Consider the following 15,790-nt stretch of genomic DNA (forward strand, 5'->3'; position numbering starts at 1 on the left):
GCCTTCTCATATATCACTCATATAATATCATATTGTATGTTCAAACATACTGTATGACACAAAGTAGATGATGAAGTTACTACCCGACAACAGTAACAAGATGAAAATCCAAATAGTCAAAGTTTGAAGTTGATCAGATGTGGAAACAAAAAGACACACACACACACACACACACACACACAAACAGATTTTACAATTCATTTGCAGGATATTACTAATATAATTGTCCTATTTTTTAAATTCAGTTCACACTGCTCAATGCATTTATTATCCTGGACACACAGTGTGCGTTTAATCCCTGCTGTTATAGTAATGATACAGTGTCAGAGGGGCTGGGATTGTAAACTCTCAGTAAACCAGTCTGTCACTGGTTAAGTTTTAGCACACAGTAAATGAGCCTCAGTAAATACAGACCTGTTTGCTCACAGACAGATAATGAACCCTCCTGGTGGCAGCAGAGTTTACTGAGAGGAGATCTGTGACAGGACTGGAAAGCCTCTGCCACAGAAAAATACCACTTACAGAGATTCACACTGCAAAACTGCTCAGAGACTTTCTGTGGGTGGTTTTCACTCCCTGATTACTTGGAACAATACAGAAAAAAGGAGACCTAATTTCATCAGAACTTGCCTTTGTGTTTCTCAAACGTTCTCTCTATCAAGCTCATCTACAAATTCTACTTTTTATTCATATTCTGACACTATCATCTGGATCATTAGCTCATGGGTACAGTAAATGATGCTTGTGAAACCTGTTATTCATCTTCTGTGTCCCTCCCTCCCTAATTATCTGTGATGAGACATTTGCGGCCCCTCTAAATTAACACTGTGCAGCTGCAACAGAGAGAAAGGATACAGCATCTCTACCACTAATGTTTATTTGGTTTATTGTCAAAAGAATTACATTTATATACCAAAACCAACAATGAATGTATTCCACTAACATATATTTTTGTGTTTATCTAAAGCCAGACACAGAGCTCATTTATTGGCTGACAAACCCAGCGAACTCACTGTTGCGCTGGGTGACACGTTCCATGGAGGAAGAGTTACCAGCATCCAAACAACTATACTTTTCATTTTGTCTGCTTGAAATGAGACTGAACATTCACACAGTTTCTCATCTTTCTCTCAATCTTACAACATTGCTTCGTCCTGTGGTAGATGCTAAGTTAATTTCGAACAGCAAGTCCCAATGACTGACCTACATAACAAACATTGAAACTGTTGGCAAGACTTAGAATCTAATACTGAGATGATAACATTAAAATAAAGAAATAAAATCAAGGATCCAATCCTGTGATTAAACATTCAGTAATGTGGTGGTTAGAGTCTAAATATAACTAATAAATGAGAAAAATACAGCTTCTGTGCCGCACAGCCCCATCTGACAAAAAAGTAAACTGCCATGAAAAACTTTTCTGATTGAAATACGTGCTGAATGTGCTGAATGTCAAAAAAAACAAATATTGAATATAAATTCCAGGAACTTCCAAGAGACTGTGTTGTAGTGCGAAATCTGGTGGCAGCGAACATCGTATATATATAACCTTAACAGTTGGAGATGTTTTGCAGAGCAGCCTACCAGAACTAAACAAGCACATTAAACTGAGCACGATCACACTTGACTGAATTTAGTCAAGTTGCCGTTCGATCATGTGCTTCAGAAGGTCAGACTAGAGCAGCTCCTCACCTGTCTTCCATCATATCCCCCCCTCTCTTCTCAAGGCAGTCAAACAGATCTGCACAATCTTTTAGTCCTTAAGTCTCCTCATCAGACATCTTTGTAAGTGACCAGGTATGTGTGAGTACATGTGACAGGATGGCTCTCAGTGGGATGGAGGTGGATTTGTCCACCTTAACTCATTACAACAATGACGTGATCTCAAACTAATGTTCTGACTGTTGCAGCATCAGGAACCTTCCTCTCACACCACGTACTAACCCAACATGACATGTCTCACCTCTTAGAGGGGGGGGGGGTTGCTAAATGGAGACTGATGTCATGAATTGCACTGCATTCCAAACTGGACTGAAAACTATCTTTCTCTATTTTAAACACATGTATGAAAGAATCTGAAACTCAACTTAAATGTTTTGAAATATTATCATGTGATTCTTAAATCTGTGGGCCTCAGGCAAGGTGAGATGCAGACTGATAGATCTGAACCACTGTATAAGGTACCATAGAGAGACTGTACCAACTTAAACATTCCCCCTGTAAGACAATAGACATAAGATGTAGTTTATGTTGTGTCTTTGTTTGCCTTCCCCATACTATATGTATCAATCTGATGTCTTGTCTGTTAACATGGAGGAGGAGGGGTTTATAACACACACAAACATATACGTTTTTGTTCTGCCTGCCACATGTCAGTTGTTTTCTAGCGAAGCACAAGTGCAATAATCAGTTGGTCACCAAATCTTGCTAACAGCTTTTCTCATTTGCAAAATTAGAAGAAAACAGGCCCAGGTCTGGGTGAGATGCAGATAAGTGGGTTTTAATAGGTTTTGTCTACCTCAGGATTTGTTCTGCACCCCCACTTGAACAAACATATCTAAATCTTAATGAGAACATCTGAATGAGTCAAGGATTTATTACACAAAGAGTGATGAGAAATTAGTGTATGGGGGGATTTCGGGATTAGAGGTGAGGAGTACCCACCACATGTCCAGGCAGGTGGAGTAGTCTGTGGATCCCAGCAGGACATCTGGAGGCCGATACCACAGAGTCACAACCTCGTTGGAGTAGGTGTGGCTGGGGACCGACTTGGCTCTGGCCAGGCCTAGAAGAGCACACAAGCATAGTATAAGAAAGCTAATCACTGAATGACCTCCCTGGGAGAAGAAAACTGGAGACTGCTATGATCCTTGTGTCATCTACTTTGTAGCACAGGAATTTCCAGTTTTCACTTCCGATAACGACAGACACAAACACAGACTAACAAAGTAAAGTGTTCCTGATATGGCATTAAATAATGGCCTCACAAGTTTCCCAGAATAAATTCAAGTTGACCTTCGACGGATATGAAATGTCATCACTTTACAATGCCATCATCAGCAAAGTGGAACACTGAACTCTACACGAACAATAAACATTTGCAGTGACAGGTACAGATGAGGCACTGTGGATACTGGTGGTTTGTATGGCACTGGTGTTGCATGTACTGGTGGGGGTTTTTTATAAGTGGAGAAGTTATACTGAATTTTGACAGTGATCACTAACTTGACATTTCCGTTTTGTTGTCATTTTAAACTTAAAAACATTTAAAAAACATTATTTTTTCATCTCTATTTGTTCTGTCAAAACCTGATTATTTTCATGATTTAGATTGACTGCTACTTAAGTCCCATATTGCACTTCAATGAACTAAAGATGGAAGCGTGAGCACAGGCACTGATGGAAGAACCTAAAAATAGAGAACCTCTTTTCTGATGACTGAAGTGAGAGCTGATGTTGAATCATAAAACACTCCACACAAAAATCCCTAATAGTTTCACCTGTAATCAAATTGGTTATGTGTAAGCAGAAATGTTACCCCTATAGTGGTGCTAAAGGAAAGGTCATCACCCAACTAATATTAATATCAACTGCAAATGTCATCTCAATTTATTCACCTGAGAGAATCAGCAGAGCAGTGGTTGTGTAATTGCCTAAAATTGAAAGGTGTCAGGATGAGGGCACCAACACATCCACAGCTGGTTATGGCAGGGTTTTGTGTTTGCTTGATGAAAAGCTTGATGGTCTGAATATATCCTGGTTACATATCTAAATCTTGCAATCTCTATATAATCCAATGTACACATGTTGAAAGCATCATATTCATCTCTACATTTTGCTGATCTGTCTTTGGACTGACTTCTGTTCATTGATCTGTGACAATTCTGTTGTTGCTTTTCCAAATGCAAATTGTGATAGAAGAACTTTGACCTGAACAGGTGAACCCAACAGACAAAAAACTCCTTTTCCGCCCAAAAGAATCAGACCAAATTTTTTTGTATCGTGAACTTGTGGCTTTTTTTCTAGCCAACACTCAGATGTCTGGTAGGATTGTGTGTGTTTTTCCAATTCACTCTGCTCTGCCCCCTGTTAGTGTGTGCTGCTGGCTGGGACTGACTCCAGGTCCCTGCTCCTCCAGCCTAATCCTCCATGCACCTGATCCTCATTCAAGCTCATCCACTCATTAAACCATTCAACACATGCAGCCACACTAGTTTGGTTGCTCTTGTTGTTGACTGTGACATTTTTATTATTGTAAATAACTCTTTCTCGACTTTCATCCACCTTGTGTTTGCCATCTGTGTTCTGCACAAATTCTGTGAATCCTAACACTGTTTTTATACTAGTCTTCTGTTAATCCTTAGTGATATGACAGCTGGATACATCTCTCTTTGTGAAATACACAAGGTTGCTGAATTTCAAAACCTTCTCCAGGGTTTTTATAAATGCACAAGCTTCTCCAGGTTATTCTAACATTTATTTCTGCAGCGACACAAAGGCAGGTTAGTTAAGTATCTGGTGCCTCTCATGGCAGCTAATTGTAAGCAGAGTGCAGATGCAGCAAGGTTTAATGAGGCTGATGGCATTACCTCTTTGGTTCTTCCCAAGTGGTCAGAGAGGCTTAATTAAAGCATTTAGCTTGGTAAAGAAAAAACACTTCCCGCCCTGCTGCTAGTCCCCTGTGAGTGGGAGGAAGAGGAGCAGAAGGGGAAACAAATGAGTGGAGGGAAGGGGTATTTAACATTTCCTTGTGTTTGAACACCCACAGGAGAAAGGAGTTTCGACCAGAATTCATCAAGGCCAAGCCCTGCAATTTCCACACATAGAATAGACACCATCAAGCCGCTCACACTGAGAGGTAATCATTTCCATTGCAGGAGATGGTGTGTGAGTGGAGACAACATATACTCATCATAAGGTTCAGTAGTAGGAGGTTGGCGTGTTTGTAATATGGACAAGTGTATTTTAGAGTAAAAGGGAACAAAGCAAGAGTCTGGGTGAAACGACACAACACGGTCTGCACAGCATTTGGCTGCTGATGTCTCCCAGCATGCATTGTAGACAATACCCCATACAATCCGATATAGTGACAAATATAATGGTTGTAGGTTAGAGGAGGTCAATGTGCAACAAAGGTTAGTGTGGATCACAGACTAAAACTTGAAACCCAAAATTAAAAAAACTAAACTATATATGTTTTGTTGTATAGCCGTAACTCTATGGCTTTTGTTATGGGTTATTACAAACACCTATTGTGTCTAACAGGTCATATGTGGTTGTTAAACTATAAAACACATTGCATTAATGTTCCAATATTTGTGTTGTTGTAGTATTTGTATTTGTAATTTCACTGTACTCTTGTGTTTTAAAGTGAATAGCGAAACAGAATACTGTCGTTCACTCTTGTTTTACAGCACCAATTTACGGCGCCTGGCATGCAGTTGCAGCATGGTTAATGCTAACAGCAGTTCCGACGAAGCATGGATATGCATGTCAGGGATACTTGAGGGAAACATTAATAAATCTGTACAGATGCAGATAGAGAAACTCTTACATCTCTATACACCAGGGCTGAAAAACAAGATCAAATATCTGCAACAAATTCAAAACGAAACATTACGTTGAAGCAGTCTTATTGTTCAATATTATTATTGTCAATATCTTTCTCTTTTTAAGTGTGAAATTGCACAACACTGCCTTTTACCACGATGCACGTAAAGAAACAATCTCAGCCAGACAGAAAGAGTGGTTCAAATAAGCAAAGCTTGTTCTGGTGTCTTTCATGTGCTTTGACATTTCAATCACCTTGTTGTTCGCTAGATAAGTTAGCAGGAAATGGACAATGGTGTGGACGCTACTACTGACCTTCCCTTTCAAAACCCCACAAGTCCAAAGCGCACGACTTCAAAGTGACCTATGGATTCATGCACGCACACATACAAACAAACACACGCACACTGCTCACCGGTCTCTTGTTTTTCAATATCATCTCTATCTCACATTAAAATGCGGGTAACAAAATATACTTCACAGTGGAAGAGGTGGGCTGGAAACTGGAGTAAGACAGGATGAACAGGGATAGAGAGAAGGACTAAAATAGTCTCTTTCCTCAGGGGAACCAGCCCAGTGTTCTTTTGAAGTTCATTTGGATTTTACAGGCAGTTTGTAGCTCCTGCCTGCTTCTCCTCCTCCTTCTCCTCTACCAGGCAGCAGATTGGGTGTTAGACAGTATGCTGCCAGCAGGTATTTAAATGTTGTTACATATCATTTCCCGAAAGGAAAACGAAAACATATTCTGAACTAATTCTGACTCACTGCCACCCCTCCTAAACACATGTAGCACAAGACACTATTTGTCGTAGTCACACGTTTGTAGACATGGAAGAAATCAGAGTGATTTCGACTGTAGGCCGAAGTGAAAATCAAACCTGAGAGCAACACTATAAGTTCACACCATGGACTGTATATAAAGATGGACGACAAGACGGCTGGCTGCAGTACATGTCATAGACCCTGCCACCTCTGTGTTAGTGGGTAAGACATTAATCAACTATCATGTCAAGTTTGGTAAGTTTGGTTTTAATTACTTGTTTAATGCTATGAAAAATTGTGAAATGTCATGATTGACAGCGACTGACTCGTGATTGGTTCTGCACATTTATCTGCATGACTAATGTGGCTCCCTTCCCTGATCGTCATTGTGCAGACTCTGACAGTGTAAGGTTCAGACCCTTCCGCTATGAGTGTGATTTACTCATACCCTCATATAAACCTTTTTTGGGGGAAAAACACTTTGTATAACGTGAGATAGCTTTACCAATGCTACAAGCTACACTGCTATTTTGCACTGGAATTCCTTGTGCCATATTAGTCTATCTAGGTAATGATGGGTGTCTTTGCAATACTCATTCAAATTATTATTGTCTGTATATGCTGTGCATATGTAAAAGAGGACCATGATGGAAGTGTAGCGCTGGTTGCCCGATAAAAAACAGCTCCAGTATGATACTTCAAATAACTGTTGACAGGCCCAGGCTAACTGTTTCCCCCTGTTTCCAGTCTTTATGCTCATCTAGACTAAAACCACATCCTGACTCCGGCTTTAAAGGAACCATGAAGATCTGAGCTATTGATCTTCTCAACCAACTTTTGTAAAGACAGTGAATAAGTGTTTTCCAAACTTTTGAACTATGTCTTTAATATTCATGCACCAGTACCTCATGCCACCTTATATCAAAGTCTCAACTATACTTTTAAGTGTCTTTCACTTTCTAAGCCATTTCCATGTCTGAGTAGTTTCAAAGTCTGATACATGTGTCTCCAGCAAACTGCACCAGGCTCACTCTAGGACATAATACACCCTGGTGTAATGATGCTGAGATTGGCCTTTTTCATCACTGGCAACACGTCCCTGCAAATAAGACAAAATGGCTTGTTTTTACATCTACAAAACAATAATTTCCTTATATTCTGTGTTCTTCCTTTTTTAAATTCTTTTGTCAATTGTTTTGTACTTATGAATTGCCTCGTGGTCCAGATTAAATCGGCTACAAAGCTGTATTTGGCCTGGTGGCTGGACATTCCCCAGCCTATTCCCAAACCAGTCACTTGACCGAACAAACCAACTACTTACCTGTCTCCGTCTTTCAGTCACCTGAGCTTCCTTGTCCATTCTCCCACCTCTTCCCAGTAACCTCATTTTACGAAACAGAAGTGAAAAGCATGCATTTCCACCAGATCATCTATTTATGTCTCTGTGTCTGTGGCTGGAGTCTGGAGGTTCCTCACCCACTGGATCTAAGTTTACCATTTAGACTCAAATATACTTTCATTTACTCACTAAGAGTTTATACATATGACCAGGCACAACTGCTCCATCTAACTAGGAGTGGTCCATCTTGTCCTATATGTTCTAAAATGGGACAGTGTCAAGTTTAAAAAAGGCATAGAGGTAATGATGCCTGATCTGCTGAGCTTTCATAGTACTGCCATACAAGCCAGCAGCCAGTCAGATTTACCTTTAGCCTCAGCGTACCCTCAAGTTTGGGCAGTTAGATTGATTACAAGCTCAAAACACTAGATGACATTAAGGAGCACAACTGAAATTATGTCCCTAACATCCACTGTTGGCCACTAACACCTGCTAACATCTACTGGTAGTTGGTAACCTAACCTTTAAACGTACAAGGGATATTCAACATTTGTCCTATATTCTAAAATAAAATATAAAAGTTATTGCTTCTAGCTCACTGAAAATAAGTCTGTGTGCATGTGTGTGTGTGTGTGTACACACCACCTGCCATAGTCCCAGCTCATTTCCCAAAACAGAGTGGCTGGTAATGAGCTCTGCATTATAGTTGCCTACATGAAACCAATCAGGTCATTACACACACACACACACACACACACACACACACACACACACACACACACACACGTTATTTCAGTCTGGTCTCAGGTTTGGACAGAAAAAACATAGACACACATTTGTAGCCTCTATTCATCTAATGGACTTCAAACGACCATTTGCAACTTCCAAAAATCCACATTCAACAAGCCCACTCGTCCTGGTGTTACTGTGAGGCGCAGGGTGGTACAGCACACTGGGGAGAGGCAGGCAGTCTGCTGCAGTTGCCTGAGAAATTCCTCCAACACCATTGTTACATTGCTTCACTCCTCACACATCATTATCCCAGCAGCTGTTACTTTACACTGCAACAACGGCCCAGGAAATAAACACACACATCAGAACACATTAGCTACTTTAGCTGTGATCATATACTCAGCGACCATTTACTTTCCTTTAATCCAACACCTAGGTCCTAAATGGTTCATAAACATATCTCTCCTATTATTGTTGGTGTGCAACAGACAAACAGGACGATTGGCTGGGTGGTCTGTGGAAGCCTTGAGTCACTCATTCTTTCTTCCACATTCTTTACAAGCAAATGACAGGCTGTCAACGTACTTTCAAAACAAAAACACAAAACTCATTATCTGGTTCCAGCTTCTTGGTCCTTGGTACAGAACAATGTGATTTTTCTGTATTAAACCAAACCTAACCTTGTCTTTAACATTTTACATCAGTAAAATGATGTACTTGCCACATATTTGCAACTTGCCAAATACAAAAATGAATGACAAATCGTTGTTTGTTTAATAGAAAAAGTAATTTGATTGAAATTATGTTCCCTTCAAAACATATTTGTGCTGGTGTCATCATGATTTAAACCAATTTGTGTGTGTTGCAGCTCAACATGCTGCATGGTTCTTGCTCAGGAACTGTCAGGTCCAGTTAAAACAAACCGGATGTGTACAGACCATATGCTCACCACCATATTCCCTATTACTGAGCAAAATTGTCCCCACACATCCATCTGTCAATCTATCTCTAGTTATGGATGTACTGACTGCAGCAATTAGATTGTGCATTTGATTGAGATGCTGCCCTGTGAAGATAGTGTGAAGGGAGGAGACCCTGAAACAGTGTCCAAGCAGAGAAGCTGCAGGTGTTTTACAAATTCTACCCATTACTTCAATACCAAAAAAGACCATTATTGACAATTAAATTGACAATTATCTCATAACCATCCCAACAGTCATTGATAACATGCTGATGTTAAAAACTTAACCGTGTTCACCATTATTAAACCTGTGGAGGTATGTTTGAAACACGCAAAACACTGGTAACGTGGACATTTTAAGGTCAAAGAGGTCAGTTAAGTTATTTAAAATTAAATGCATCAATGAGAATAATCTACTGTATGGCACCGCTGGGTGTGTGGTATAGTAAACTAGCTGAGATACAGAGGACAGAGCAGCACTACTGTTCTTCCATACATCTAGTTTGATAAGAATCTTCTGGGAACTGCAGCTTGTGGTCAAACTGTCTTTTTTGCTTAGGACGGTTCCTGACTAAGTGCAATGACTCAGATGTATCTAAGTGGCAGCCGTGACAAGAGCTAGCGTTCTCTAAATACTAAGGAAGGCAGCCTCGATACTTCCTCTCCTATCTTCTTCAGAATAGGAAAAACTGAATCATCATTTATTAAACCATAAGAGATGACACTGTCCCACAATTCCTTGTTGCAGCAACATTTAAAGGGAGGGACCATTTCCTCTCTTTCCTCTAAGTTTGGAGACATTAATTAACAGTTAACACTATCATCATTACAACACTAATACTATAAATGTTGTTTTACCAAAGCCATCTGTTTAATACATCAACACATGCATTTATGGATTCAATGTATGACAAATATCAAAAGTGCCAATTTGTCTGAATATAAATTATTTTGGCCACTTTCTCAGTTCCTTATTTTTTATCTAATTTCTATTTAAATGACTCATCTTTCTCTACTTGTATTTTCCTCTCATCCTATACATTTTTTTCAACCCTGTTGGTGTTGTTTATCTTTTCAACAGTATCCCTTTTGTTGCAGCTATATATGAATAATTGATGGTTAAATGCACCACATTATAAAGTGGAAAACTTCCTTACTTAGAAAGTATGGTTCAGTCTTGGACAGAAAATCTTACTTTAAATGCAAGCCTACATATCATTGATTGTCACTGTACTTATCTTACAAGGGTTTATTTAATAAAAAAACTAGTGTACGTGCCATCAGATTCTCACAGCACTGCAGTTGACTCTAGCTCCTTATGAATTCATCTCTCAATCCTTCCATGATCTCATTATTTTCCATCAAGGTCAAGGAAAAGTGGTAAGAAGACATTTTTACTTTTTCGACCACAGCCAACATTTTATTCTTTCTACCAGAATTGCTTCTGTCATTTGCAGGCACAATAACATTTTTCATCAGAGCCATCCCTCATCTCTGTATCATCCCTGCTATCAGGCTCATTCACACTGAGTGCTCTCCCCTCCCTCATTATACCCCTCAGCGCCTTATTTGTTGATACTCTGCCTCCATCCCTCTCAACCAGCGCCACTGGCCTCAGCTGTCAGCCGTTAGTATTCCTGCTGCCAAGGCCTGGGACCACAGGGAGCCCTGGCGGCCACACAATGCACACACACACACACACACACACACACACACACACACACACACACACACACACACACACACACACACACACACACACACACACACACGCGTGCACACACTCCAGTGGCCTTCACCTTCGTCATCTGGCACCCCTCAGGCAAAGGCTGATTCTGTGTTTGCGCCTGTTGGTTGATGAGCACAGCTCCAGCGACAGACCGGGGATTTCCATTCTTGCACTCATTTGGTATTTTGTGCAATTTTTTTTCTCTTTCTCATTTTCCTCCCAGTAATGTTTCTGCACTAATACAAGGTTTGCATTATTAATGAAGCCTCCACCCAGAAGAGGGCAGAAGGGGTGGGAGGGTGGAGTAGATGAATGGGTAAAGGAGAGGGAGAGTTTCAAGGATTTAGGGAATAAGTGGGTGAAAGAATGGTGATGGATGGATGAAGTGTACAGAAGGCTGGATTGTCAGTCTGTCTGCCCCCCAGGATGCCAGAAGAGCCTTGTAGGCAGTGTTTACTGAGCATGGATCTAAGCCATATGCTGCCACTTCAGGCAGGGTTCCTAACACACAAACATGCAGAAACACACACACACATACTAGGCTTTGAAATACCATGAAATACTTTCATGGCATTCTGCAAAGTTGATTTTAATAATTCTTCAAGAACTTGTTGTCTGAGTGGGACACTAGATGAAAAGATCAAGAGGACAAATACGTTTTCAAGATGTCATTGTGTGGACCAAAATATTTGCTGGTCCAACAAACCACTTAAAACCAGTCCAATTCTGGAAACAAAAACTAGAGAGAAAACTCTCCTGAAATCATATAGATGAATCAGACAAGAGGGTATTTTAAGCTTTTGAGATAATCCATGTTATCGATTCTGCAGCTTGCAATCGCTCAAGGAATGTGTCACACTATAGGTGATTAAAAAGTAAATACCAGGAGCTCACAGGGATACCAACTACATCATTCCTCTTTATCTTTATCAGCATGATAACAGGTCTTCACGGGTCTATCCAAACCCAAGGAACCATGACCAGCCCAGGACCTATAAAGGTTTGGAGACGGGTCCGTTTTGGGTTCACATCAAGCATTTCTCTGTTTTCAAATAATAGGCAGGATAATAGGCAGACTCGAGTGTGGGTGTTACATCTCCTGGTCTTTTTGAGTTAGGGCATGAACCTTTGGACCCATGTCGAAAAAATTCTCTTTGTCAGGATGTGATTCCATGATGCTGAACAGAATCATCAGTCATCATTCCACATTGAGTCATACTGTACCATGGAATGACATGAGCGACTAGGTGATATTGTGCAGTCTTATGCTATAATTTTTACTGGTGTGGCTAATTCCACAAGTGAAGCACGGTGACATTCAGAATTATTTCTAGGTTTCACAGATCTACAAATCTTACAGCTTCACAGAATAAGAGCACCAATCGCCTGCATAATTACCAAAGTCAGCAAGTTTGAGCTCTCCGGTGTCGCTGATGAGCAGGTTCTGTGGTTTCAGGTCGCGGTGCAGGATGTACCTCTGGTGAATGTAGGACAGGCCTCTGAGTAACTGGAACAGGAACAGCTGGAAGATATAAGTGAACAGAGAAGAGAAAATACACTTTTTATAGGAGGAGCTTTGACTTACAAACAGCATGGCAAAGACAGATTTGAAAAGGAGGGCAATATTTTTCCATCACACTCTAGATAATTTCCATGAATATAAATGTTACTATAATAACTAGCCTCCCATTTCTCTCTGCCCTAATCTACATCTCTCTGTTGTGGCACATTAACGTGTGCAGAGAGGTGTGGAAAAAACCTATTCATGGATAAGGCTGTGACTTCCCTCTATTCTAAATGAGAACAGACGTGAACGCCACATGTCATTTACAAATAACCTCATGAAATGCTCTCTCTCTTATAAAGGCACACGCACTAACAACATCCCAGAGCCATCATCAAGAACACAACCACCATTTTCTCCACTTGGACTGTTGAAGAGCAATCAAACAGATGAGACATTACAGCACGTCTGATTTCACAGCTGAATCCCTGGGAAGCGCCGCACCGGTCCGAGTGATAAATTAAACTGTCTATTAGTGATTCAACAGTACCCTTTCGGTATATAAATCTTGGCTCATGATGTTTTATCAGTAATTGCCTGGTGTAGAAAAGTGTGTGTTTTTTTTTTTTCAACTGCGAGACAGAGAGGTGACTGCAGCAATGGGTGTAAGTGTGAAAGACAGAGACGGACAGGGTTGCTGCCTCCTTTTTCATTTTCCGTGCAGGGCAGCAAATCGATTCCACAGCGCGTGGCAGGACCGCTGACAACAGGGGACAGGAAGGCAGAGTGTGTGTGTGTGTGTGTGTGTGTGTGTGTGTTTGGGAGGGGGGGGTTTCGAATCACTGAACCTTGACCCAGACCGGTTTGAAAAACACATTTTCATCCTTCACCAAATGTTGTTTCTTTCTATATTCAGTCTATGCTATGAAACAGAAGGAAGCTGTTAGAATTTTGAGTTGCTTATCCATTTTAGAACAGTTTATAATGAATTGTATCATTGACACTGAGAAGTTTGTAATAATTATCATAAACCACTGGTGAACTTCTGAACCTGACATTAATTACAATAACTAGATATTTAACAAAACATAAGCTTGTGCCAAATTATAGCAAATACATTAACAAACACAGCCAATTATCTTACTGGTGAAATTAAACATTGTCCCTCGTACAGAGCTCATAAACACACACTACATCCAAAAAACAAATACGCCATAACATGTATTTGGTGCTGGTGAGACAAGCTTGTATACATGGATGGCTCAAAATAAAAAAAAAACTTGTTTTGAATCTGAGATTTGATAAAACATGTCAATCAACAATTAATGAGGATCCAGAGTTCAGTTTTGTTCTGTTTTTAAGCATTCCCCTCTCGTTTCCTTCGTATAGTCGTGGCCAATTAGGCTGATTGAAGCACCGAGGAGTCCAATCAGGGACAGGCCCTGTCTGGCATCCAGAGTCACCGGGTCAGCGGTTTACCATACTGGCACTCAGCGGGTGAGAGATGAACTGCCGCGCAGAAAATTAGCATGAGAAATGTGTGTTTACTCATGTATATCAAACACACATATGAAAAGCCTTTTCACAGTAAGAAATGCAGCTGCAAGGCAATAATAGAGAGAAAAACAGTCATTTATTCTCCCCAGTCAGCTCTTTCATCCAAACGTCAGAATCTTCTTAAACAGAACTCTTTTCTTTTTTTGTTTGGCTTCAACTGGAAATATCTCTGCATTCTAATGTTTGAGGGAATCTGAGATGCTCAGGGGAGTTTGAGGAGACTTCAGAATAACAGTAATTGTGACAATGACAATAATAATAATATTAATAGTGGATTGTCTAGACAGGCTCATTTTCTGAAATAATTGGCCAGATTTAACCTTCAGCTCAGAAAGGAAAGGGAGGTTAACGTCTGCACTCTTCCTACAGGTCAAACAGCCTCAGCATGGTCAGCAGTGAACGTTTAGGTTCTTGAAACTTTAGACATCTGCTTGTCAGACAAACTCACTCTACCACAAGAGAGAGGGGTTATAATAATTGAAAGAAACCCCTTCAGTCTAAGGTGTGACAGAAACAGCTGGCAATTATTTTCATATCTTAAGCAAAAATGACGAAATCCATCTAATCTGAGGTATTTGTTGCATCACCAGATTCAGTTCCGGTTTTCACTTGTCAGTCAAACAAAACAAGAGCAGCTGGAACAGATGTTGACAGCACCAGGCCACAAAGTTGGTTAATAAGTGGAGCTGTAGCCATTTCACTGAAAAGTAGTTGTTTTACAGTTCAGCCTTCTGATGATCGTATTTTAATATGCAGCAGATCTTTCAGGGTCCAGTAGTTGCAGCATAAGTAATAATGGCCCTCAAATACGCTAAAGGTTCTCGAAGAACCCTAGGAAATGGTTCTCTGAAGCCATCAAATGGTTTCAGACCATGCTGTAAAAAAGTGTTCCTCAACCGAAGAAGCTCCACAGAGAACAGATGTAAAAAGTTCATGGGTTTCTGGAGACTGCTACCAATGGGACTGAACCCTGAGAAGAGCCATGAGTAACCTTCCATTTTTATAGTGTAAATGTACTTTCTTGGAAAAAAACACACACGTGATGTCCGAAATCCTTAACATGCACAGCGGCATTATGCTCAGGGGCCGATTCCAACTAATGTGCTCCATAAAAGCTATGATTTGCAGCATGTGATAAATTCCCCCTACTAATCAAAATATACACAATACTTACAAGTTATTCATACACATGCAAGGACCCTACAAGACTTTTTATCTACAATCTGTGAATTGTGAAATGTGTACGGCACCACTGTTTGATATCTGTATATAGTATTTTATATTATATCACAAATTGCCTCTGAGAAACAGGCTCATATTTCACACTTAAGATATCACTGCATATAAATTGACAGATTACTTTTCATTAATTCTTCTGAGAAAGTAAAAACTTCTAGTTCTCAATCAGGTTTTCAAGAAAGCAGCAGGCAGGAACGTCACTGGCCGTCACTATGTTATTATCTCAGACTTGTAAAGCCTCTCCACATTTACAGTAAACAGTAGTTACCTTCTCATGATCAGTAAACTGCTCTTCATTGTAAAATGAGTTCAGTATCGCAATGAATTTAGCTGCACTGCAACAGAATGTTAAGTGAATTGATATTTCCTGCTGCAATGCGCCCAGTGACAGTATACACACTGTTGTACGTTTGACTT

At 40.2% G+C, this 15,790-nt stretch overlaps 1 protein-coding gene across 4 annotated transcripts in view; it reads right to left on the reverse strand.

Annotated features, from left to right (window-relative positions):
• Window positions 1-15,790, reverse strand: part of cdk14 (cyclin dependent kinase 14) — a 135,762-nt gene that overhangs the window by 59,901 nt on the left and 60,071 nt on the right. For all 4 annotated transcript variants that reach the window (XM_020091284.2, XM_069537971.1, XM_020091285.2 and 1 more), the window contains 2 exons: window positions 12,472-12,595; window positions 2,665-2,785 (listed from right to left, as the gene is read on the reverse strand). In XM_020091284.2, the coding sequence (XP_019946843.1) occupies window positions 2,665-2,785; window positions 12,472-12,595 (245 nt within the window). The remainder of the gene's footprint in view (window positions 1-2,664; window positions 2,786-12,471; window positions 12,596-15,790) is intronic.

The sequence above is a fragment of the Paralichthys olivaceus genome, chromosome 13, assembly GCF_024713975.1.
Source record: "Paralichthys olivaceus isolate ysfri-2021 chromosome 13, ASM2471397v2, whole genome shotgun sequence".
NCBI classification, from domain to species: domain Eukaryota; kingdom Metazoa; phylum Chordata; class Actinopteri; order Pleuronectiformes; family Paralichthyidae; genus Paralichthys; species Paralichthys olivaceus.